Source organism: Paroedura picta, chromosome 9 (genome assembly GCF_049243985.1).
Source record: "Paroedura picta isolate Pp20150507F chromosome 9, Ppicta_v3.0, whole genome shotgun sequence".
In the NCBI taxonomy this organism is placed as follows: domain Eukaryota; kingdom Metazoa; phylum Chordata; class Lepidosauria; order Squamata; family Gekkonidae; genus Paroedura; species Paroedura picta.
In genome coordinates, this window is record NC_135377.1 from 56619599 (window position 1) to 56645299 (window position 25701).

At 41.0% G+C, this 25701-nt stretch overlaps 1 protein-coding gene across 5 annotated transcripts; it reads left to right on the forward strand.

Moving 5' to 3' along the window:
* Window positions 1–1086: 1086 nt before the first annotated feature.
* On the forward strand, window positions 1087–25453 carry LOC143844992 (beta-Ala-His dipeptidase-like). 5 transcript variants are annotated; one of them, XM_077352907.1, is made up of 12 exons: window positions 1087–1193; window positions 8405–8524; window positions 9890–10036; window positions 13313–13472; window positions 13924–14012; window positions 16777–16974; window positions 18410–18494; window positions 19786–19946; window positions 21651–21815; window positions 23444–23585; window positions 24096–24243; window positions 25030–25453. In XM_077352907.1, the coding sequence occupies exons 1-12, from the start codon at window positions 1191–1193 to the stop codon at window positions 25121–25123; spliced, it is 1512 nt and encodes a 503-aa protein (XP_077209022.1). In that variant the 5' UTR covers window positions 1087–1190; the 3' UTR covers window positions 25124–25453. The 5 variants fall into 5 exon arrangements, with proteins under 5 accessions (XP_077209022.1, XP_077209020.1, XP_077209023.1 ...); XM_077352905.1 differs by lacking the exon at window positions 1087–1193 and adding an exon at window positions 1410–1490; XM_077352908.1 differs by lacking the exon at window positions 1087–1193 and adding an exon at window positions 1447–1574.
* Window positions 25454–25701: the final 248 nt, after the last annotated feature.

Consider the following 25701-nt stretch of genomic DNA (forward strand, 5'->3'; position numbering starts at 1 on the left):
GGTTAGTATTGCTTATTCAGACTAATAGTGGCTTTCCAGAGTCTCTGGCAGGAGTCTTTCACATCACCTACCATGTTTCTTGAACTGTTTTTTGACATTTTCCACATCTCTTTCTTATTTCTAGTGAAGTTCCCATATCAAGAGGGAAAAGATGGAGCTTTTACACAAATATTTAAGAGTGTTGCAGTAGGAAATAGATTTCTTTGGAAATGTGTTTCCCCCAGGATAAAATTCTCTGGAACTTTAGCCCTCACCCAAGGGGTCCTCCCTGCTCAATATATTTTTAAAGACTTTATTTTGTAAGGCAATCAAACATGGTCTTCCCAAGAAGTATGGTGGGCAGAGTAGTTAGCTTCCCTTGCCTGTACTCTCCATTTCTCTAAAAAACAAATAAGACCTACTCCCACATTTCTATGTGGTTATACGGAATAGAGAAGGCAGCATGCACCAACATGGATGCAGAAATTCCAAATGGAATGGATCCTCTTCAGCTGGAAGTTCTACTATAACTCTTCTGCTTGTGTAATGTCCTCCCTGCCATTTGTGTATCTGCTGGATTACCCTCTTCCATAGCTGTCCTTCCCACTGCTTGTGAAATGGAGCCAGTCATACATCAATACAGCAGTTAGATTTGAATGTTTCCATTGAATGACAATTCCCCCAATCCCCATCCAGATAAGTTATTTTAACTATTTTTTTTAATTAGTAACATTTGAGCAGAATTTTGCTTAATCACAACCTCAGTGAACATCCCGTAGAGACATCCCACTGTCTTAGAAAACAAATGTTTGGGATTTGGGTTTTTGCCTGGTTTCTATCCTTACATAACAGTATTTACAAAGAACAAACAACAGATGAATTTCAAAGTGGAGAGATCTCAAGGAATAGGACACCTACTTCAAAAAAATCATCTGTTTTGGGAAGCTTTAAACTCAGTATGTGGAATGTTGGACATTTTCCTTATAAAATAAGGATGCTGATATATCATTTCTCCTATTCTAGCCCTGACTATTGCCTTCATAACAGTACAAATAAATACAAATCCACAAATAAAAATATACAGAGGCTTGCTTGTCTAGCTATAAATTGAAAGATCTGCAGTGAAAGCTGGAATCTGAGATTGAGGCGTGTATTCTGTGCTCAATAAAGAGGTGAAAAAATTGTCCTTCTTGCCATCTGAGCTTTTTATCATGGTAAGTCACTTTTCGGCAACATTTCTTGGGTTTGGGCATAGTTCACCCAGCTGGAAAACTTGAATATGGACACTTCAATAAAGAGGAAGGGCCTATCTGTACAACAAAACCATCCTTTAAATAAATGGTAAGGAGGATTTTGCCTCATATCATGGTAAAGTAGTCACCCATTGAAGACTTAACAGGTTATTTCTTAACTCCCTGGTTATTCCTTAACTTCCCAGGCTTTTAATGTGTTGCTTATGCATAAAGACAAGGAGGAATTGCTTCTACATCAATCTCCTAGAGCTTCTAGAGGTGAGCTGTGGTATACGAAACCCACCAGGGAAATAAGATCAGTAGTTATAAGAAGGATCTTCTCCGGTGGCACTATGAGACAAGGTGGGTGACAATCAGAAACAGGGCTTTTTCAGCAGCACCACCTCACCTATTGAATGCCCTCCCTCTTGACTCACCTGGAGCCTAGTGTGCTCTCTTTGAGGTGACAGATGAAAATATTTCTTTTACCCAGCTTTTAACTAAGGGAGTTAATCTTTTGAAATTGGGTTTACTGTCTGCTTCTAGCAAAAAATTGTTTTAGTATAAACATTTTAGGCTGCTAAACGTTTAATGTTGTTTAAGCACTGGGTTTCTTTGTAATTAATGGGTTCTGAATGTTTTTTTTTAGCTTTAATTATTTTATTGTGCTTTATTTTCTGAGTCATCACTAGCAAATCTCTGGGGAGCTGAAGGCATATTCATTTTTACAAGTAAATAAAACTCACCTGCCAATCGGCACATCAGTCATTTTGACTGTTTTGAAAATAAACTGCAATTATCTAGCATGAATAATGTGACACCTCCCCCTCATGGTGGGTTTAACTGTTTAAGAAAATTACTGGTCACAGGATGGGAAGACTGATGGCCCCAGTGATACCAGTGGCCACCTGAACTTCCAGGACAAGTCTCATTACCCCAGGGGTGCCCTTGCATCACCTCTGTGGGCACTTCAGTTAGAAATCCTTGATATAAAGAGTGTCCTCATGAGGCATTGGATCTGATCCAGTTCCCATGGCATAGAATCACAGCGTTGGAAGGGGCCATACAGGCCATCTAGTCCAACCTTCTGCTCAATGCAGGATCAGCCTAAAACATCCTTGATAATTTTCTGTCCAGTCATTGCTTGAAGACTGCGAGTGAGGGAGATCTCATCACCTCCGTTGGGCAGCTGATTCCACTGCTGAACTAGTCTGACCGTGACTTCTTTTTCCTGCGTCTGCTTTGGGTTGGGAATCTAATCTCCTGAGGCCTGTGCTGAAAATGGAGACCAGCAGAACTTTCCAAATGATTGGAAATCCCAGTGATTTCCTCAACATGTTTAGCAATGGAATCCTCTGCCAGTTGAACCCCATTCACCTTGCCCCGATGCCCTCCTGCGCTTGTGTCCACCTCTGGCTCAGGAGAGAGCATAAGGCATTCAGGAGTTACAGGCTTGGAAGAATGAGAATGCCTTAGCTGCAGCCCAAATTCAGCAAGTAGCCAAGCATGAATTAGATGCAGCCAGACTGATTTGTACAGGTTTGGAGAAAGGATCATGTAGAGTTCAGTTCTGTAGAGCCTTGGTGAGTGGAAGCCCAAGTGATTTTCTGACACAGATTTGTTTCTGGAGCAATATAATTTCAGTGTAGTGAATGAACTAAACATGGAGGACAGAGTCAATAAGAGTCTCCTCGCCCTCCCCTTGAAAATCCAACCTGACAAAGAGTTCCGGAGAGCCTGAAAGCTTTCACACCCATGCTCTTTTGGTGGATCCCAATACAAGTTATACTATGGGACTTCTGCTTATGAAACAGTCATAGGCGTCTTCTATGACCTTAATGATGTAAGATTTTACAGACAGGGTCTAATTAGATATCAATCATTCAAAGAAAGTTTATTCTGAAATAAAATCTCAATAGCCTTTAATGTCCCACAAGACTCCTGTTTATTTTTGCTGTAGCAGACTAACATAGCTATCCCTCTAAAACCAAGTTACTTAAAAGGAGAAACATTTCCATTTTCCAACAAGTGTATAATCTAATTCAAGCAGTAATACCAAATAATTATTTTCTTTTTATTAAATAATGGAAAGATTTCTGTTATAGACAGGACCAAAGAAATCATACAGAATGGTTGCACTTAAGTTCATTTCATTCCTTTTCTCTTTCCCGTCTCTGAAACCAAGTTGCATAAAGCTAGAAATGTTTCATTTTTCCAAAGGATGTATAACAATATCAAATATTTTCTTTTTATTAAAGAACGGAAAGAATTCATGTCTATGACAGTGTGGTCCCACCTCGTGATGTTTGTGCTTATGAAAATAACAATAAACAAACTTCAAAAGACCACATTTGGAAAAATAGTTTAAAATAGTTAAACATATAAAACAGCAACAGACATTTAACAGTTGAGGCCTGTTGCATTCAAACAGACCAGGATCTTGAAGATGCACCAACTTGCAGCTGTGCTCTGTGTTCGGATGTCTTCTGTTCTTTACAGTAGTTTCCAGTATCTCTGAAATATTAATGTATACTTTTATAGAAAGGAGTGCTTCTCCCTTAGATCCTCAGGGAAAATTATATATAAAATTAATTCAAAATAGCCTCATCTTCAATCAAAATACAGAATAACAGCCAATTATTATAGACACTATCTCCCTCCTGGTAATTAGTATATTGAATTCTTATACTAAAATATTAATATCTAGTTTTATGGAAAGGAGTGCTTCTCCCTGCAGCTTCAGGCCTTCCAGTCCCTCAGAGAAAATTGCGCCTTTTTTCCCTTATAAGGAATAACCCAACTCATTAACTCCTTGTAGTGGACTGTGGGTTACACATGAGGTGACCTGTCTTTCCCTGGCAATTGATCACCCGAACTGGCAGGGAAGCCTGGGTGACTGGCTTCAGGAAGACTTTGTCAATCTGCAGTGTTGCAATTTTAAGACAGCTGGTGGTTTTCAAGCATTTAACAGGATGGTTGGTTGCCATAAAGGGAAGCAATCGTAGTGACTGGCATCCCCTCATGTTTGGGCCTGGTTCTGAAGGTGCTAAACATTTCAGTCCCTCTGATCTAATTTGAAGAAAGTCAACAGGGAAGACTTCTTAAATAAGGTAGGGTTTTTAGGAGTTTTGCTTCTTTCTTGGCTGAAATCCATTATCTAGCCCCAATAGGCTCCCTGTCAATAGGTCCACATGCTGTCAGCTGTACATGTGGAGCTCTTTCACAAATTAATCTCCCCATTCACTTCAGTGTACATGGATGGGAGGACCACTGGAGGCCGAGGACTTCCATGATCACACCCATAAGGATTCATATTTAAAAGAGATGCTGTTATTACTATTTTTATGGCTCAGAATTCCTTCAAAAATGAATGTGGCAAATTCCAACCACTACCCCTCTGAAGAAGAGGTTTGCCCACAATGCTGGGCATGTTTGTGAAATAATTTCTACTGAACTTGATGGCTCTTCATTCTGAATGGGCATGCATAGGGACATGCCATAACTCCACGGACTCTACTATCCCTAAGCACAGTTGTTGCTTGATAATGTGAGCTGTTATCTTAAGGGGAAAGGCCATATGAGCCAAAGAGCAAAGGTACAACTGGAGCATTCACATTGACCCTGGGCTCGATGTTACTAACCTCACAGAAACAGTCTTTGACAGTTCCTGTTCCTGCTTAGATGCTGAATCCTAAGTGGTTAAACATAAGTGTAAGTAGTTATTACTTATTTGCATTCAATTGCTTAAATTTCTACACCCCCCTTCTGTATTGGCTAAAGATTTCCCCCCTTGAGCAATCAGGGAGCACTTTCATGTATGCTGAAAAGGCATGTCTGCTTGTATTTTCTTTTGGCAGCAGCCCCTCATGGGTGTTATTCTGGAAGCTCCCTGACCTCTGGTGGGTGGAGGGGAGGCTCCCACTGGGAGGAAAAAGCTGAAAAGTCTCTATGCACACAGGGACCATGTCCAGTGGCAGAGCATCTGCTTGACATGTAGAAGATTAAGTCCCTGGCATCTGCAGTTTAAAGGATCAAGGCAGTAGGTGATGTGAAACTCTAACAGACAGTTGCTGTCATCTGACTAGATCAGCCTTTCTCAGCTTTTCTCTGTGGAGTAACCTCTGAAATATTCTTCAAGCTATAAGTAACCCTGGAAAAGATGCCAGCAGACCATGCCTCCCTGCCACACCCCCAAAAGTCACATGTTTATAGTGTGCATGGCATCGATCAACAATAAAATAAAATGCTTAATTAAGAAGTTAGTTTCATTTATGTGTGTGCAGTATCTTGCCTAAGCAAAGCAAGGAAGCACGTTTTGTCATGCTTCCTTCTTTTGTCGGCTGCCATAAAGCCCACCACGCAAAGCAGCAACTCTCCTCAGGGGAAATGATCTGTGTGATTTGGAGATCACTTGTAACTCTGGGAGATCTTCAGGCACCGCCAGGAGGTTGGCAATCATAGAATTTATTTTCCCAGATTCAGAAATGGCTGCCAGAGCAGGAGAAACCTGGGAAGAAAGCATGCACAGGCTGTGCACATTCCTTGCATTGGATTCAGGTGTAGTAGCACTCGGATAGGGATGGCAGACTCCATTGGACCCAAGGGATTCTCTGGAATTACAGCTCATCTCCAGACTACGGTGAACTGGAGAAAATATGTTTTGGAGGGTAAACTCTGTGGAATTGGACACAGTCCTCTCCTGCTTGAATATCTGAATTCCTTTACTTGCAACTGCCTTCCTCCTGCCATTTTTCCGCCAGATGGGCTCTGAGAAGAAATTTTGAAAGGAGGGAAATGGGAGGAGTCAAAGCAGGGAGTGCAGAAGAGCCAGCTCTTCTCTCCCATTCATTTTCCATTGCGGGTGAATTCAACTAAGCCACCATGCGCCAGACAGATGAGCAAAAAGCCACTCTGTCCTCCGGACTCCTTGTGTTAGTTTTATAAAATTAACATTTTAAAAAATTAACCCCCCCCCAAAGATGGAGTAATCCCTCTGGGGCTCTGGAATAAACCTGGGATTACTAGTAAGCCTGGTTAAATAAAATCAGAGTCCAGTAGCACCTTTAAGACCAACAAAGATTTATTCAGGGCGTGAGCTTTCGAGTGCAAGCATACAGAATCTTGCTGATTCTTGCTGATTTCCACCACCCCCCCCATCCTCCTCTCATATGTCCCTCTGTTCCCTGAGCAGTAGTATTTTGAGAAGCTCAGTGTGCTGGAGGGGTTCAGAGAAGAAAGTCCTGTTCCACCCACAGAAGTGCCTTCCATTAGCTGAAAATTACAACTGGATCCTATCCATTGTACGTGTGAAATGAGTTCCTCCTTTATCTTTTTGGAGTTTTTTCTTCATTACTATACAAGATGTCAAATTGATTTCAGAGAAAATATTGAAATCTCCCACCTTTCTCCCTCGCATTCAAGGCAGCATACGTGCCTCTTCCTCATTTTATCTTCACAACAGCCCTATCAGGTGGGTTGGGCTGAACAAGAAAGACTGATCCATGAACCCTATAGAAGAGAGATTTGAAGTTGGGTGTTCCAATCCTTGTATAGTGTCATAATCGCTAGACCACTGTGACTGTTAAGTTAGAAAATGCTGACTGACATGTCAAAGTGCAGCTTTAGTGCGTTTTGTGCAAGCAAAGCTCTCACCTTGAAAATGAAAGATGTGCCTGCATAACTAATCTGAATTGCACTCACGTGTGTGCTAGGCTCTGCTACTGGACTGTGAGATAGGTGGACATTTACAGGCCTATTTCTATAGTTCAAAGGGTACAACTTTTACCTTGGTAGTAGAGAAACACTAGTCGTTATCCAAGCATTGATAACTTGGTGCCCTCATCAGGGATAATGAGGCTGCAGGGAGAAGCTTGTTGTGCTTAGTGGAGGGTGGGGGAGAGAAACCTATATTTTACTGGCTACCACTGTTCCCATAACTTGAGTCAAGCATGGCCAAATCACAGCCACATCTGGCTCATGGAAATTTTTCATTTGGTACCTAAGCTGCTTAATGGTCTGTTTTCAGCACTGCTTTGCCAAACCGTCCTATCATCCAGTAGGTGCTGCTTCTGAAAAACAAAACAACCATCAAAAGCTGTGTGCCTTAATAGCAGGAGGGTGGGGGAAGAGAACCAAACTTTGTGAGACTTTTACAGCAGGCAATTGGATCAGGAAGACAAAAGCATGAGTCCTCTCATGAATGAGCCTTAAAATAATTGACTGAGTTTCATTCACTTCACTTCACTGAAATAAGAATTCTAGAAGAGGTAAATGAATTGAATACCCATATCTTTGTTCCAAAATATTTGATTCTTTACATTGTCTCCCTTCTTTGTGCAGCCTAATATTCATTCTGCATAAATACACATGTAAAAATAATAAAAGGTTAACTCTTTTATATGGCCAAAAATTAAACCCATAGAAGTAAGCCTATACGAGACTTCTGCAATGGTTTTGTACTGCCATCTGCAGAAGCCATTTGGTGCCTGGAATCTACTAGAAATACCACTTTGAAATAAATCACATTCAAAACACAGTTTGAAGTGGTTCTCTTTTCCTTTTGAAAGTGAAAAGGGAAGTCCCCTGAGAAGTTAAAAAAATACATTTTCTCCTCTGTTTTTCTTGGCAGACCCTACTGTTTGATATTATTGCACAACTAAATGGTCGGAAAGAACATTGCACGTAATTTGGCACACAAAAGTTTATCGAAATCTTGCAAAACCTATTTGCCGGTTTTATTTTGTCTTCCTATCATGCATATTAAAGTGTATTTAACCTCTCCTTGGGCCTCGGGGTTGCTGTGATCTGCAGTGACTTCTAGGTAAAGGTAAAGGTATCCCCTGTGCAAGCACTGAGTCATGTCTGACCCTTGGGATGACGCCCTCCAGCATTTTCATGGCAGACTCAATACAGGGTGGCCTTGCCAGTGCCTTCCCCAGTCATTACCGTTTTACCCCCCAGCAAGCTGGGTACTCATTTTACCAGCCTCGGAAGGATGGAAGGCTGAGTCAACCTTGAGCCGGCTGCTGGGATTGAACTCCCAACTTCATGGACAGACAGCATCAGACAGCATTTCTGCTGCTTACCACTCTGCACCACAAGAGGCTTACACAGTGACTTCTAGGGCACACCAAATATTGCATATGTCTGGTGATGTTCTCTAAAATGGTGAATCTAATCTTTCTAATTTACAGTTATCCCATGTCTTTCTTATCATGCTGAGCCTTGATGTGAGCAAGTCCTCTTCACATCCTTCAGATGCTGAGCAAAGGATTTTCCAGTATATCGATGATCATCAAGATACATTTGTTGAGGTGGGAAATGTCATACAATGGGTAGACTCTGCTGCAGTGGGCAGGTGGGACAGGCTGACCCTAGTTATGTTTACTTGGAAATCTTATTATGTTCAGCAGGAGAGATAGATTTGAGTTCAGTAGAACCAGAGACTAACAAAAGCTATAAGTTTCCATGAGTCAAAACTTCATTCATTAGGCTCAACAGGGAATTCGTATAGGATTGTAGCACTGGTCTGAACCACAGCACATATAATACTAGAACCAGTGCTAGTCTTGCTGTGGGGCTCCTTGCTGAGCATTTTGCCCCAGGATCACTATAGGTGACAGAGGGGCATTGCCATAGTGGTTTCCATATCATCTTTTGGGCTCTTCTGTAGGGCAGGTGCTATGTATGTGGATATATGTTCATGCAATAGCGTTCATGTATCTGAGCTTGTGCCAGGACCAGGCCCCTCAGACCTCAATTGCGATTTGCTGGAATGTTTTAAGCAGCCAATTCATAGAATCATATAATTGGAAGAGACCTCCAGGGTCATCTAGTCCAACCCCCTGTACAATGCAGGAACTCACAACTACCTGTCTTCCCACAGTGACCCCAATTTCAATTGGCAGAGTGTGTTTAGTAGCCCATCGTAAGGGTGTGTTAACAACTAATAGTGTATCTAGGGGGCATGGCCAGAAGCCATTGGATATGTATATGTAGTCTGTGTGTTCTCCTTGTGCTGTTCAGTTTTCCTCCTTATCAATAAAAGTTCTCTTTGTGTTGGAGCTGAAGGGTCTGCATATTGTCTGAACCCACAGATCTAATGGCGGTGCTTTCTTTCAGAAGCCCTGTGGGTCCTGCAGTCACTAATGCAGTGCAGCAGCAAAAGGGCTTCCAGATGGCATGTTTCCCTGCATTTTCCCTCTTCCACTCCCCATGACTGTCTTTCCCCTGTTCATGCACACACACAATTGGGTGGGCCTTAAAACAAGTAATTGACATGTCAACGAGGTATTATTTTGATGTGCAAATTACAAGTTAAAAAATAAACGAAGAAAACACCCCAGAGAGACGAGTGGGAGGGTGCCTGCTGTGGGATCAAAGCAGGGGAAATGACTGCTGTGTGAGCAGAATCAGGATAATACAGACCTGCATGCTCATATGGCAGCCAGCTCTTTCCTCCTCTCTGCATCTTTTGCTGACACAAACCAAAGCTTGAGGGCTGGCAATACTGTTTAATTCCCCAATGTGTTTTTTCTCCAGGATTGTATAAAGATCTGTCTTGTCTGTTCAGTATCCTCATATTGGTGCTGTTAAGAATTAGATATACTGATGTTAAGTAACTGACTATATACTTATATAGTCATGGACTCATGCAGTATCACTGGCTTTTCCTTCAGAATCTATCAAAATGGGTGGCTGTGGAGAGTGATTCCATACAACCACACTTAAGAGGTAATATAGCTGAAATGGTAAAAATAGCAGCAGACAATCTCCGGGCTTTAGGAGCTACTGTAGAGCTGAGGAATGTCAGCGGTCAAAATGAGGTACACAGTTATGATTTGATTTTTTTTAATGAACCAAACTGTCCAAGTTTGTGCCAAAGAAGCACCTTCTGATTTCACTTCTGCTGCACCCTTCCATGTTGCATTGTTCCAGATGGTCTCCTGAGTTTTTGGAAATAGGAGGGCTGTTATGGCAAAAGGGGCTGGATTGCCATGTTGCAGTAGTTTCACTAATGGAACTTCAGATCTAGGCTCTAATTTTTAAAGTTTTATTTGTGAATGTTAATGGCTATGGTAATCTGTTGGATATCAAAGTACTTGGTTAAGACTGGAATGGATTATCTCTTTCCAACATATATCTTGATGCTGAGCAAGATTCCTAATCCTCCACATATAAATCTTCTGCTCAATGGCAAATTGTGATCTTGGGTTTTCATCCCTTTCCCTTGCTTAGTTAGTAGTGGATATAATGTACTTTGTGAAGACTTAGGCTGCCATTATTTGTTTAAGTGTATCTCTGTGCAACAAACTCTGGATAATCTACCAGATGTATTCTCCAGTGATTGTTGAATAAGAAATGTTAAATGATTGGGGGGGGGGTAAAAATGTTGTTTAAGAGGATGCAGTCCATCTTGGGCTTCTGTTTACAGTGCTAGAGATAATTAAATGGGCAGGAACAGTTAGTCTGGGATCATTTAATTTAAAAAAATTTAAATGATGGAGGGAACATTTAAAAGGTGCTATGTGAGGTTTAGTTCTCTGCTGATATTGACTTGAAAGGGAGACAGGAGAGTAGGCAAGAGGCAGCAATCCCAGTGAAAAAAGGAAAAGAGATGGGATTTCAGTGCTGCATGAAAACAAAGTAAAGAGGGGTATCATCAGCACAGAATGAAATTGACATAAAATGCAAAGAGGGATGTTGTTATGGAAAGCCTAAAGCTTTTGAAACATTTTCCCCATTTGGTGCTTTAGTGAACAAACTGTAGCCCTTTGCAAAGCCTGATGGTGTTGTAGCTGACTTTGCACTTTTATTTATTTATTATTTAAATTTATAAGCCATTCCACTTGAACCTGTCATCTCAGGGCGGCATACAACATTATGAGATAAAACCATTAAACCAAATAAAGTTAGAACTACTAAAAAGCTAACAGTAGCTATCCTGCGCTGAGTCATTGTTTGATTCCTCATAGAGGGAAGGATGTACTTGTTCCCTCCATTATGAGATAGTGTAACTGTTTCCCATTTTTCACAGTAGAGCAGAGAATTCCCTAGTACTTGTCAATATGGAAACCAGGGCTTTAAACTGCTCTTTTCAGTTTCAAAAACAGTCTTGTCCTTAACATCATTGTCCCCCTTTGCCTTCCTTCCTTTGTGTTATCCCATTATGTTTCCTTCAATGAACTAATGCTAATATGCATGTGCAAAAATGTAAGCACAAGGATTTAAATAGAAGGTACTTGCTAGACTCTACAACGCAGCTGCAACAGAGGTACTGCATAAATTTATAAAAACTTTGGACAACATCTCTCACACAGCAACAAGTGATGCTCCCAGGTGGATTCTAATTAATTAATTATTGGACTTATATGCCGTCACTCCCAGACTAGCTGGCCTGTGGCGGCTCACAAAATGATGTCCATAAAATCAACAAACATTAAAAAGACACTCTCATCCCCTGCCTTAGTAGCTGCATAGTTGGTGTTATATGTGCCTGGGGAGAAGTAATACAGCAGCAGCCCAGAGGCACTGGAGGAGGGCCAGATCTACTATGTCCTGGCCTCAACCAAATGCTGGCAGAAGAGCTCTGTCTTACAGGCCCTGAGGAACTCAAGAAGTTCTGGGAGGGCCCTCAGCTCTTCCAGGAGCTCATTCCACCAAGAAGGGGCCAGGGCCAAAAAGGCCCTGGTCGAGACCAGGCAAATCTCACTTGCCTTGTTTTGATTGACATTTCCAGAGGAAGAATGATTTGTAAGACAGTCATATAATCTGAAGTCAAGTTTAAAGGCTTACTGCCCAGAAAATCCATAGTAAGCTCTATGTATGTATGTAATAGACCTATATTAGTTGCCACATACCCAGTTCTGGTGGGGAACTTGCTGGCAATTCTCCTCTTCCCTCGGTCTTATTCACTTGAGTAGCATGTGGAAATTGGGGTCTTAGAATGTATCAATCAATGCTGAGATGTCACTTCTTGCTTTGCAACAGGACTGTACATATAGATATTGCAGTCTATGTAATTGTGAATTGGATTTGTTGTTTGTATAGCTCTTACATGAATCCTACACAACCCCAAGTCCTAGATGCTTGCCCCCCTTCAAGGGGCCCCTTGGCCATGGTAGGGGATGCGGGAGCAGGTTTACCAGATTCAGGTTGGTAAACTGGTGATCTGGGGATGGAGCTTTGGGAGAGCAGGGACTTCAATGAGATACATTGCTATAGAGTCCACCCTCCAAAGCATCCATTTTCACCAGGGAAACTGATCTCTATAGTCTGGAGATAAGCTGTAATTCTGAGGATCCCCAGATTTTACCTGAAGGCTGGCATCTGTAGGTGAGTAGCTGCCAGAACCATAAAACACACTATGGTTTCAGATTTTGTTTTATGCTCTTTTTCTCAGACTTGTTCCCATGGTTAAGGTTGTTCATCTTAACCCTGAACTATGATTAGATAGATGAGACAGCTCCCATCAGGCAGAAGATCTGGGGAAAATGATTAAAGGTAAAGGTAAAGGTATCCCCTGTGCAAGCACCGAGTCATGTCTGACCCTTGGGGTGACGCCCTCTAGCGTTTTCATGGCAGACTCAATACGGGGTGGTTTGCCAGTGCCTTCCCCAGTCATGACCGTTTACCCCCCAGCAAGCTGGGTACTCATTTTACCGACCTTGGAAGGATGGAAGGCTGAGTCAACCTTGAGCCGGCTGCTGGGATTGAACTCCCAGCCTTATGGGCAAAGCTTTCAGACGGCTGCCTTACCACTCTGCGCCACAAGAGGCTCTTGGGGAAAATGATTAAAGGACAACAAATTGTCAGTGATTTAATTATTAATTGTATTTTACCCCATGGGACATCATTTGGATTTTCTTCCTTAGGCATTTAAGATGTTTTGGAATATCTACCATTTCTTCACAAAAAAAAACAAAAAAAAAAAAACCCTGTATCAATAATAGAAAAATTTGGCTTTTAAAATTAAACTCAATATCTTGCATTAGGCATGACCTTTCAAGAAAAAAAACTTGAATGGTGAAACTCTTGAGTATAAGTGTAGTTCATCTAAAATTTTCTGTTTCCTTCCACATGGTGTCAATATCTTCCTACAGCCTTATGGCCAGAACCTTTCGTTACCTCCTGTCATTCTAGCAGAGCTTGGGAAAGATGCTGAAAAACCTACTGTGTGCTTCTATGGACATTTGGATGTGATGCCAGCCCAAAAGGAGGATGGATGGAAAACGGATCCCTACATATTGACTGAAATGGATGGTCTGTATGCTGCCACTGGTTTGGGCACCATGTTTTTGAACTTTTCCTCAAGGGGAAAGGCTCCTTCAAAATGTTACACCTGCCTATTCTTCATTAAATATCTGTGGGGAGGAAAGGTGTGAGCTGAGATTTCTGGAGTTATTACCTCATGTTGTTGTTGTTAGGTGTGCAGTCATGTCCGACCCATCGCTACCCCATGGACAATGATCCTCCAGGCCTTCCTGTCCTCTACAATTCCCTGGAGTCCAGTTACCTCATACAATAACTGAATTATTACCTCATACTCTCAGGATCTTGTAAGGTTCCATGAAAATTTAATAATCTCATATGAGATTTAAATGAAACTTGGGTTTTCTGAGGCAGACGACTATTGTTTTAATCTACTGGAAAGTTATTCTACTTTCTAGCACTGTGGAAAGTTCTAAATCTGAATGTTATTATTTATCTTAAGGAAAACTTTATGGACGTGGAACAACTGATAACAAGGGACCTGTCTTAGCCTGGATAAATGCAGTGGGGACATTCATAGCACTAAATATGGTAGGTTAAATCTGTATATGTAGTAACTGAAATAAAAAAAATGTTTTGAGATGCTGTATCTAACTTATTGCTGCTCTGCTGTGGTCAGTCACTAAATTAAAACAAATTGGCCTTACATATTTATAAGTTCTAGCATCTGTATACCGTTTTGTTCTTTTCCAGTGAGTATAGATAGATTTTTCAGGAGAATTTGAAATGGAAAATTTTAATGGAAATCAATTAAGTGTTTAAATAATAGAATCATAGAATCATAGAGTTGGAAGGGGCCATACAGGCCATCTAGTCCAACCCCCTGCTCAACGCAGGATTAGCCCTAAGCATCCTAAAGCATCCAAGAAAAGTGTGTATCCAACCTTTGCTTGAAGACTTCCAGTGAGGGGGAGCTCACCACCTCCTTAGGCAGCCTATTCCACTGCTGAACTACTCTGACTGTGAAAAACTTTTTCCTGATATCTAGCCTATATCGTTGTACTTGAAGTTTAAACCCATTACTGCGTGTCCTCTCCTCTGCAGCCAGCAGAAACAGCATCCTGCCCTCCTCCAAGTGACAACCATTCAAATACTTAAAGAGAGCTATCATGTCCCCTCTCAACCTCATTTTCTCCAGGCTGAACATTCCCAAGTCCCTCAACCTATCTTCATAGGGCTTGGTCCCTTGGCCCCAGATCATCTTCGTCGCTCTCCTCTGTACCCTTTCAATTTTATCTACGTCCTTCTTGAAGTGAGGCCTCCAGAACTGCACACAGTACTCCAGGTGTGGTCTGACCAGTGCCGTATACAATGGGACTATGACATCTTGTGATTTTGATATGATGCCTCTGTTGATACAGCCCAAAATGGCATTTGCCTTTTTTACCGCTGCATCACACTGCCTGCTCATGTTTAGTTTACAATCCACAAGTACCCCAAGGTCTCGTTCACACACAGTGCTACCTAGAAGCGTATCCCCCATCCAGTAGGCATGCTTTTCATTTTTCTGACCCAGATGCAGAACTTTACACTTATCTTTATTGAATTGCATCTTGTTCTCATTTGCCCATTTTTCCATTGTGTTCAGATCTCGTTGAACTCTGTCTCTATCTTCCGGAGTATTTGCCAGTCCTCCCAATTTGGTGTCATCTGCAAACTTGATGAGTAGTCCCTCCACCCCCTCATCTAGATCATTAATAAATATGTTAAAAAGTACCGGGCCGAGCACCGAGCCCTGAGGTACCCCGCTACTCACCTCTCTCCAGTCTGATGAAACACCATTGACAACAACTCTTTGAGTGCGGTTCTCTAACCAATTCCCTATCCACCTAACTATCTGAAAATCCAGATTGCAGTCCTTCAACTTATCCATCAGAACATCATGGGGAACCTTGTCAAAAGCTTTACTAAAATCCAAGTAAATGACATCAACCGAATTTCCCCGATCCAGCAAACCTGTTACTTGGTCAAAAAAAGAAACTAGGTTGGTCTGGCAGGACCTGTTGGAGACAAATCCATGCTGACTTCCTTGGATCACCAAATTGTCCTCCAGATGTTTGCAGATCGCTCCCTTTAATATCTGCTCCATTATCTTCCCCACAACAGAGGTCAGACTCACTGGTCTGTAGTTTCCTGGGTCATCCTTCCTCCCTTTTTTGTAGATTGGAATAACGTTTGCTCTTTTCCAGTCCTCCGGGACATCTCCAGTCCTTAAAGAGGTTCCAAAGATGATGGACAAGGGCTGTGCAAGTTCTCTGGAAAGTTCTTTGAGTACTCTCGGGTGCATTTCATCTGGACCAGGGGATTTGAACTCATCCAGTGCAGCTAAATGCCTCTCGACAACCTCTCTATCCATGTTAACCTGCCACCCAGACACTATCCTTTGGCTACAGCCATCTCTAGATGTGCCTAAACACTTTGACCTGTGGGAAAAAACAGATGTAAAATAGGCACTAAGCCTTTTTACTAAGCTTAATACTAGCAAAGGAGTCAATTATGCCGTATTACAAACCCTGTTTTTTGTCCATGCTTTATATCCAATATTTAGCTTCAATTTTTAGATTAAAGAAAATCTAAAACCTAATTAAAGAAAAATGTAGAAAGCTGGAAGTTGAGGATCTCACCCATCCACTATATGATGAGACAATGAGCCAAGGAAGAACTGTATTTTAAGGTTAATTTCAGATGCACCCACAATGTCTGAGCAGGATACATTTATATTTTTATTGTCTGACATGGATTTATATATAGCCAACAGATTGGCTCTTTATGCCCTTGCAGTCAGGAAAATTAGAGTCATAATGGCCACAAAAAATGGTATCCTAAGACTTTAAAACCCTGAACATTGTACTTAACTTGCTAATGGAATTATATCTGTTATTATCTTCTTAGCTGAATTATGTGTATATTTTTAATTATTTCATTGTGAAGGCCTTTGGCCAATAGAATAAAATCTATCTAAACTTTGCTATTGGTAATGGAATTAACCTGACATTAAACAGCCAGTTTGGTGTAGTAGTTAGGAGTGCAGACTTCTAATCTGGCATGCCAGGTTCGATTCTGCGCTCCCCCACATGCAACCAGCTGGGTGACCTTGGGCTAGCCATGGCACTGATAAAACTGTTCTGACCAAGCAGTGATATCAGCGCTCTCTCAGCCTCACCTACCCCACAGGGTGTCTGTTGTGGGGAGAGGAATGGGAAGGCGACTGTAAGCCGCTTTGAGCCTCCTTCGGATAGGGAAAAGCGGCATATAAGAACCAACTCTTCTTCTTCTTCTAAATTTTCTTTCTTAGACTTTGCCAGTAAACGTCAAGTTTCTTCTTGAAGGCATGGAAGAAGCAGGATCTCCTGGACTAGAAGATTTACTTAAAGAAACTGCGGGATTTTTTTCTAATGTTACGTACATTGTGATTTCGGATAACATTTGGCTCAGCAATAAAAAACCAGCTCTAACTTATGGGACTCGGGGAAATGCTGCCTTCTTTGTGGAGGTAAAAGAACAAAGTGCATGTTATTAGACAGAATTATTCTAAGCATACTTGATGTAGCTTTCCTGTTAGGATGATGGGCTAACACTTCCAGAGTTGTCATTCCATCTCATTTCTTCTCCTCTTGTTAATTGAATCTGCTTATACACTGTCATTTCAGTACTGGTAGCTCTTTAAGCCTTTCAATCAAGCTTTCTCAACAAGTGTCGGCCCTTGAAAGGTTTCCTGAATGGGTTGGAGATAATTATTAATTTTAATATATTTTAATATATCTTAAACATTTATCAGGTGATAAGTTCTTCCCCAAAAAATGGCCAGTGGTGGGCCTGGAGGGGATAGGAAGGGAAGGGACCCTGGATGGGTGTGAGCTATGCTTCCCAACCATATTCTGCACCATTGCCCAACATCTGGGGTTTCTTGAAGCCTGAAGAATGTTTCAGGGGGTTCTCAATAGTAAAAAAGTTGAGAAAGGCTGCTCTTTTCAGAGTAACTTGTTCATTTTTTTCTAGTGGCTGAAGTGATTCTGTATGAATTTGCAGTAGAGATTTCACACATCCCAGAGTAATCCATTTTCTCTCCATTATTAGCTGTGGTTTCCTTTTCGCACCTGAGGTGGATTGAAGCTTCTTTTCTCACATGACCCTCAGCCACCCTGTTTCAGTTTGAGTTTTTGTATAGGACTGTAGATAATGCTGCATAGAAATAATGCAGCATTGTTTAATTTTTTTGAGACATCTCTGATGACTCCCCTCCCCCCCCCCAAAAAAAAAACAGGCTGATATCAGAGTGGTTCTCTTTTTGGTTTTTTTTTTAAACCTATGACCATGAATAATACTGGGTAGGAATAACGCATTGCATTTACAACCTAAAATCTTCCTTGAAAATCCCTTCTGACAATTCCCTTCGGTTTGTTAATTTCTACAGGAGACTAGACTCTTGCAGTCTTGATTAGATGAAAAAGTAACTGATTATCATTATGTTGTTTCTCCTTCAGACACAACAGGCCTCTCCTGACCATAGTTTTTCAAAATCAAAATCAAGCATTTTTTTCTGTGAATGGTATGGGCTGTTAATGGTCTATGCACAAATGGAGGATGATGTAATACAGAAACATGAAAAAAAAACAAGTCTGGTGTCTGAAACACAGAAAATCCTTGGTGTGGAAGCAGCCTCTGTCAGTTTAGTTATTGGATTGGATCCAGCCATCTTTTTCACTCAATTCCATCCAGTTCTCCTCCTTACCTAGGGAGTAAACCTCTGAATAACTCTGTCTGGAGTCAACATCAGGGGAAGACCTTGGCATCTGTGCCTTGATGTTGGCCCTCCGGAATAATTGACTGGCTCCTGTTTGAGGCCGGATGCTGGACTAGATAGACTACTGGTCTGATTCAGCAGGACTCTTCTTGTGTTCTTATTATGCTGCCTTTCTTTCACCCAGGTAGAATGCAGTAAAAAAGATCTTCATTCAGGATCCTTTGGGGGCATCATCCATGAAGCAATGTCTGATTTAGTAGCCCTTCTCGGTAATATTTGTATACATTTGTCTAACATATGTTGTCGGCCTGTTTAGGATTGGGTTCTAAAATTAGTTTTGACAAGCAAGGTTAAATATGTAAGGAAGGTAGACTTTGAGAGTGGTCTATGTGGCTGGGAAGTATTTTTGGATATTGTGTAATAAGGAAAACAACCCACCGATGAATACAAATTCATAGACTACACATAATTAATATAATAAAATTAAGAGCTAGCCTATTCTGGAAAAAAATATAGATATGGAGGGTCAGGAGAGCAAACAAGATCAAGGTAACTGCAAAATGTTCACCTAGGTATTTTCTGTTCTTAAGGGACATGGTATAGTTAGTATCTCAGTAAACAGGTGATAAGAATAGTGCTTAAACCACTATAGTAAAAGGCTAATCAGAACATGACATGATTTTGATTTACCAATTCTGGGTTAGGAAATACCTGGAGATTTTTGGCGGGTGGTGCCTGAGAAGGGCAGGGTTTGGGGAGGGAATGGACTTCAATGGGGTATAATGCCATAAAGTCCACCTTCCAAAGCAGCCATCTGATCTGTGTTGCCTTGAGATCAGTTATAATATCAGGAGCCCTAAACTACAAGATAACTTGCTGCTTTGGTGTAGTGGTTAGGAGCCAGTTTGGTGTAGTGGTTAGGAGTGCGGACTTCTAATCTGGCTTGCCGGGTTCGATTCTGCGCTCCCCCACATGCAACCAGCTGGGTGACCTTGGGCTCGCCACGGCACTGATAACTGTTCTGACCGAGCAGTGATATTAGCGCTCTCTCAGCCTCACCCACCCCACAGGGTGTCTGTTGTGGGGAGAGGAATGGGAAGGCGACTGTAAACCGCTTTGAGCCTCCTTCGGGTAGGGAAAAGCGGCATATAAGAACCAACTCTTCTTCTTCTTCTTCTTTTGCTAGTACAAATGATATAATATTGACTATGAATTAGTTATTAGCTTTTTTGTATAAATCTGGCACAAACATACTTTTAAATAAGGGGTTTTCCTTCCATGTGTTTGTCATGCCATGTGAAACCTGAAGAAACATGAATGTATGTTTTAAGATTCTTTTATTCTTATTCCTTTCCATATCACATGTGGCACAAATAGTATGCAAATCAGTCATGCTCTGACTTCTTAATACCGACCATGAAACCCTCCTGAAGTCTCAGTAGTTTCCTTATATTTCTAAATGTGTCGTCAGGATCCTGGAGAAAACCTCACATGAATGGCGATGAGCATGATACAGCAGCAGTTTTGTTGTATGTGTTTGTGATTGTGTCTGTTCCATAGACAGTCTTGTGGATTCATCAGGCCGTATTCTGATCCCTGGAATCTATGACGATGTTGCTGATATTACAGATGAGGAGATGAAGCTCTATGCACCAATAGATTTTAATTTTGTTGAACATAAAGCTAATATTGGTGTGAAGGAATTTCTTTATAAAACCAAGGTACCATATTGTTAATTAGTTTTGAAAAACTCGAAGGATTTGTGAAAACAGACAGTTACTTTGTTATTTATTAAGGGTTTTGTACCCTCTCTTCTTGTTACAGGAACAAGCGCTAAAGCAGTCCCATTTAGAGGCAGCTAAATTTCTTCCTTATGATAGGGGAAGGAAAATATGGAATGGCGTATTCAGTTCCTTTATTAGAAGTTTACTAGCCTGGGAGAAAAATGTTTCAAACGCCAGAGAATAATAAATATGGGAGTGGACAGAATTTAGCCCCCCAGATTGATGCATTCTGGCCTTCTTTAAAAATAGACACATTTCTTTACATGTGAGTGGTAGGTTGGCTGTCTCACAGAGCTAATGTTGGTTAATTGGAATGTGCATTTTTCCCATGGTGAACTATTTTTACAAGAAAATAGAGATTCAAGAACAATCTTGGATCCTGAATACATTGTTGTCCCTCACAGATTTCTGTGCACAGCTTTTGCAGTTTCTGTCAGTTGAGACAATCTCATTTGGTGGGATTATGAGGTAACTTTCATGGTTAGATGACAGACCTGCTAGGCATATATCTAGTGAATCTTTCTCTCCTCTTGCATTGCATGGGAAACTGAAACCAGACATTGGGGTACCATAGTAACAGTCATATCCAAATGTTTCAATTATTACAGACTACTAAAATGATTACAGCTGTTATATAGTCTACTAGTAGTGAAGCCCGGTGCATGCTCTAATTCAATGGGTGTTAGCTCATGGTTTGATGTGGATTTTGTGCCTTACTTGGAATCTGGCAACCCAAACAGGAAGTCTCTCTGTGCACAACAGTCCTGATTTGAGTCAGGTTCAAGTATATCTGGGAAGTGTGGAATTCCAGAACATGAGCCTACATGTATCTGGCAACTTTACCTCCACTCTGTAATGTTTTTTTTTTTTACATGAAATAGGCCAGGGGCACCATGTAGCTGGTTGGGTGGCTGCAGAAGCATTATACCCTTTTGAGGGCCCACTTTCAAGGAATATTTCCAACCCATGGGTAGCCAACTTCCAGGTGGAGCCAGGAGATATCCTGGAATTACTGTTCATCTTCAGACTATAAAGATCAGCTCCTCTGGAAGAAATGGCTGCTTTGGAGGCCAAACACAGAGGCATTGTACCATCTTGAAGCCCCAGTTCCAAACTTTGCTTTCACTGGGCTTAGTTAATATAGTATGTTGCTTGGCTGGTGATGTCTGCGCTTCTGAAGGCTGGGGCCTACTCCTGGCAACTGCAGTTCCCGTTGTTGTCTACAAAGTCAAATCATTACCTATTAAAACAGGAAAACTGCTGCTTTGGAGAATATTGATAATACCCAACCCCAAAGCTCTGGATAATTTTGTTTATTCATTTATTCAGTCCCAAGAGTTAGTATGGCTTTAGTCTTTGTTCCTGTTCCTGTTCTGGTCTTTCTTTGTAACATCTAAAATTAAACGTTTCACTGGCTGGGATTAGATAGTTCCTGATGTGAGGACCGGCCACTTCTACTTAAAGGTCCCCTGTTCGTTGCCATATGGTGCAGTTCTTCACCAAGTCTACACTCCTAAGTGCATTTCCTGGGGACTGAGTCCCATTGAACCCTAAAGGACTTCTGTGTATACATGCTTAAGATTGGGCTGCAAGTGTACTTTGAGTGGCTAATGCCTGTCTTTGTTTCATTGTGTCTCTAAGGATGATATACTCTTAAACTTGTGGCGTAACCCATCTCTCTCTATTCATGGGATAGAAGGAGCTTTTTCTGAATCTGGAATCAAAACAGTTATACCTTCAAAAGTAATAGGAAAGTTTTCAATCCGACAGGTTCCTAATATGAACCTTTCTACTGTGCAAAGTCAGGTAATGAGAGTTAATTCAATATTTAATAGATTTTAATTCAGTCTGTTTGCAAATTGCTAATCCTGGATTGCTTTCAATGCCAAGCCTGAGTACTCCTACCAGGAACACCTTTACTCACCTGAAAGAAGGACAGACTTCCAGTTATCTGAACAGCTTGTGGTCCATCTTCTGTGACAGAAGTTAAAAGTTTATTTGGAACTAAAACCTCATTGGCAGGCAAACTGTGATGGATGTAAAGAAGCTAAGGGATTGGGAACTCAGCGATAGCTTGAGGGGATTAACAAATCAGTGAGATACAATAGCTAGAACAAGCTTTCTCAACCAGGCTTTCTCAACCCTGGGGTTTCCTGACAGCCCTAGAAGGGTTTCCTGAATGGGTATATATTGTTAAGCATTTATTGGGTGATATGATCATATATGGTCATGTTGACCCAACCCCTCCCTCCCCAAATGGCCAATGATGGATGTGGAGGTGGGTGGGAAGAGGAGGGGCCCCAGGTGGGTGTGTACACAGCTATCCTTCCCAACCATATTCTGCGTGATTGAGCTACTTCTGGGGTTTCTCTAAGCCTGAAGATTGTTTCAGGGGTTTCTCAGTGGTAAAAAGGCTGAGAAAGGCCAAGCTAGAGAGTCAACTAAGATTGTGGAGTCTCTGGTTTAAATCTCCACTCAGTACTGAACCTTGCTAGATGACCTTGGGCCAGCCACCAGTCCTCTGCCCAGTCTACCTCATGGGATTGGTCTGACGGCACAATGAGAGACAGCCTACATGAGGCAGAGCTGCCACAGTAGTAATAAAGGCAGGAGGGAGGTGGCAAAAGGAGGGCTAAAGGTGTGGGTAGTGATATCACTTTTGGGGGCGTGGCAGGGGTATGTAGCCAGCTGCCATCAATTCCAAGGCTCTGCAAAGTCTGAGAAATTATTTCAGGGGCTTCTCCTTGGTCAAAAAGTTGGAAAAGGCTGCTTTAAAGTCCTGTTGTATATATTCTGTTTGAGCACACTGGTTTCAATTCTTGTAATATAAGCTTATTGCAATGTTTTATTATATTCTTTGCTAATTTTTTAACCTGGCTTTGTTTCTTTTTTTAAAAATGTAATCTACCTTGAGTCTTAGCAAGAAAGGTGGTCTAGAAATAAATATAAATACTTTAGGATTGCCACGTCACAATATTGCTGTGAAAAAAGAAACCAAAGCTGTAAAAATTCTGTTTCTTGAACTGCCTTCTGTAGAATCTAGTCACAGATCTACTAAAGATACTGTGACATTAACTCAAAGTGCCTTCTTGCCTCTGTTCCCTAGCTCCTCTGATAGTTTCCTCAAACCACCTACATTTCCCACTCTGCATCCTTCCTTTAGCCTTCTTGCTTAATAAGGCTCTCAGTTGCTTAGTTTCCCTACATCCCAAGATCTCTTCCTAGTTTTCTGTCTGTAAGATTTTACTTCCAGCTAATCTCACTACTCTTCCTCTTTCCCCAAAACTGGGCAGCAACTCCCCCACAACCCCCCCCCCATATCTCATGTTTCCATTCAGACTTGGCTATCAGCAGAAGTTTAATTTCTACAAAGGGAATACAAAATAGATAATATGATGACAAAATCCTCTTACTATTCCCCCCCCTCTTTGTAGGTGAAAGAGCATTTAAAAAACATATTCTCTAAGAGAAATAGTCCAAACAAACTGACTGTGTCTATGCAAGTGGGTGCAATGCCCTGGATTGCTAATATTAAGGACCCTCAGTATGAAGCAGCTAGAAGAGCAATCAGAACAGGTGTGAAAAAGATTTTGCATGCAAAAATATTTATTAATACGTTTTTTAGTCATGTACTTTTTCTCTTTTCTTAGGTATATTTTGGTGCAATTATGCAGGACAAAGATTCTACCATTATGGTTCTAACCAATTGTAACAGCCACATTCCCAGATGGTTGACAAATAATTTCCTAGATTTTTACATAGGCTTATTTCATCTAAACATGAATGTTTCATATGATTAACTCTTATTTTACTGTTTTGGTGTTGACTGACAAATTATATACTAAGGGTATCAATTAGGTATATCTGAGCCGAAGAATACTTTTGTATTCCTGCCTCAGAATTGATATGTCCTGCTTCAGAGTTGATTACATTGAGACTTGTAACAATGAATTTATGAGGAATGTATTCATGGCTGGTGTTCATTGTGTGTGTGTGTATGTGTCTTATGCTACATCACCAGGCAACTGAACAATGCAGTTTTATTACGTTTAAATAGGAGCATACATTTTTCCATATATGTTTCAGTGTTTCAACAAGATCCTGATATGATCCGGGATGGATCAACAATTCCAGTTGCCAAGATGTTTGAGGATATAACAAAGAAGAGTGTAATGATGTTTCCAATAGGAGCTGCGGATGATGGAGAGCACTCCCAGAATGAGAAGATAAACAGGTTTATCTATAGGACTTTCCCCATACATGTTATAGGAACCTAGGGGGTCTGATGATCTCACATTTAGATGGCCTGAAAACTATGAGGATGGGTGGGCAAGCTTTTCTATTGCAATTGAGATGGTGCAGTGTGTTTATACTTTCTACTGAAGTCAATTGACTTAGAATGACATAAATCCACTTAGAATTGCTTAAGAAATGTCATAAATATGGGAAATGAACCAAGAAATAAATAATGGATTAGATCCAGCCAGTATTTCCATTGCTAAAAAGGTGGAAGGAATCCCCCTTGACTACCCAAAAGGGATCATGGACAACAGTCATGTGGCATTTGGGATGCTACAGTAAGAAGCAACATAGAGCAAAAAATCTGGCTGCATCCAACCCAATTCATTTTATGTCATTATATCAGTGGATAATGTGATAAGTAAAAAAGTACCGAATATATTTCAATTTCCTTCCAATTTCCATTTTTTTAAATGTGGGGTGAACACGCTTTAAATTGTTGTCATCCCCCCATGGTTTCAAAATTTCTGAACATCTCTTTCCCTCAGTATTATGTTTATCAGGACACAATACATATTCTCCTATCGTAACTCCTTGAAGTACTGGTGTAGCTATCTAGGTTCCATGATATATTACTGTTCCTGAAAAAAATGCCATATATTCAGCATTCCGGATACATTCAGCTTCCAAGAGTTGAGCCTCCTAGAAACTGCACCAAGTAATACAGAATCTTTACCTTTCAAACTGCTTGATACCTTCTTTTCTTTTTGCTCTCAATCAGGCTTAACTACATCAATGGAACAAAAGTATTTGCCTCCTTTTTACTGGAGATCTCAAAGCTTCACAGTGCCTCCACCCGGATGACTGCATCTTGATACAATGGTGGTAAAACAGACCAGGAATCTTTTGTGCTATGTTGCTTTGTCATTGCAGTCCTTGGGTCTAGGTGTGCCCCAGTATTATATGTTTTACTTTCCTCTTTAAGGCTTGTAAATGTAATGTCCCAGGCTAGGCAAAACTGTCATGCATAAACATTACTGACTGTTTCCCCTGTGTATTTTGCTATTGTGCCCCTTTGTACACAACCACCCCAAATTTGTATCTGATACTAGTTCTAGCCACTGTAAGCCCTTTAAAATGTAGTGTGTGAGAATAATGAATTTCTCCTTGGTATTGTTACATAATAAAAAAATGTTCTTCAGCTATCTCCAGTTTCTCTTGTGTGCTATGGATGAAAAGTGCACACACTCTCTCTTTCTGCAACTGTTTAAATTGTACTGTTGCCTCTGGCAGAACTTAAAGTATGTTAGGGTTCTCAGAAGACCTATTCCTGGCAATTGTAACTTTGAAAGTCATAAATAAGTCTTGCTTAAAATTAGCGTTGTCACTTAGATTAGATACTTCCACTCAAAGGGAAATGCAGCATCCCACCTAGTTCTCACATTTGTTTTTG

Bases quoted from the DNA above. Each gene is read 5' to 3' on its own strand.
- LOC143844992 (XM_077352905.1), top strand. From the start codon at position 1,425: ATGTGTTGCTTATGCATAAAGACAAGGAGGAATTGCTTCTACATCAAT. The intron at 14,013-16,776 runs GTAGGTTAAATC...TTTCTTTCTTAG, and splicing joins CATTCATAGCACTAAATATG to ACTTTGCCAGTAAACGTCAA. The intron at 24,244-25,029 runs GTTTATCTATAG...GCTCTCAATCAG, and splicing joins CAGAATGAGAAGATAAACAG to GCTTAACTACATCAATGGAA.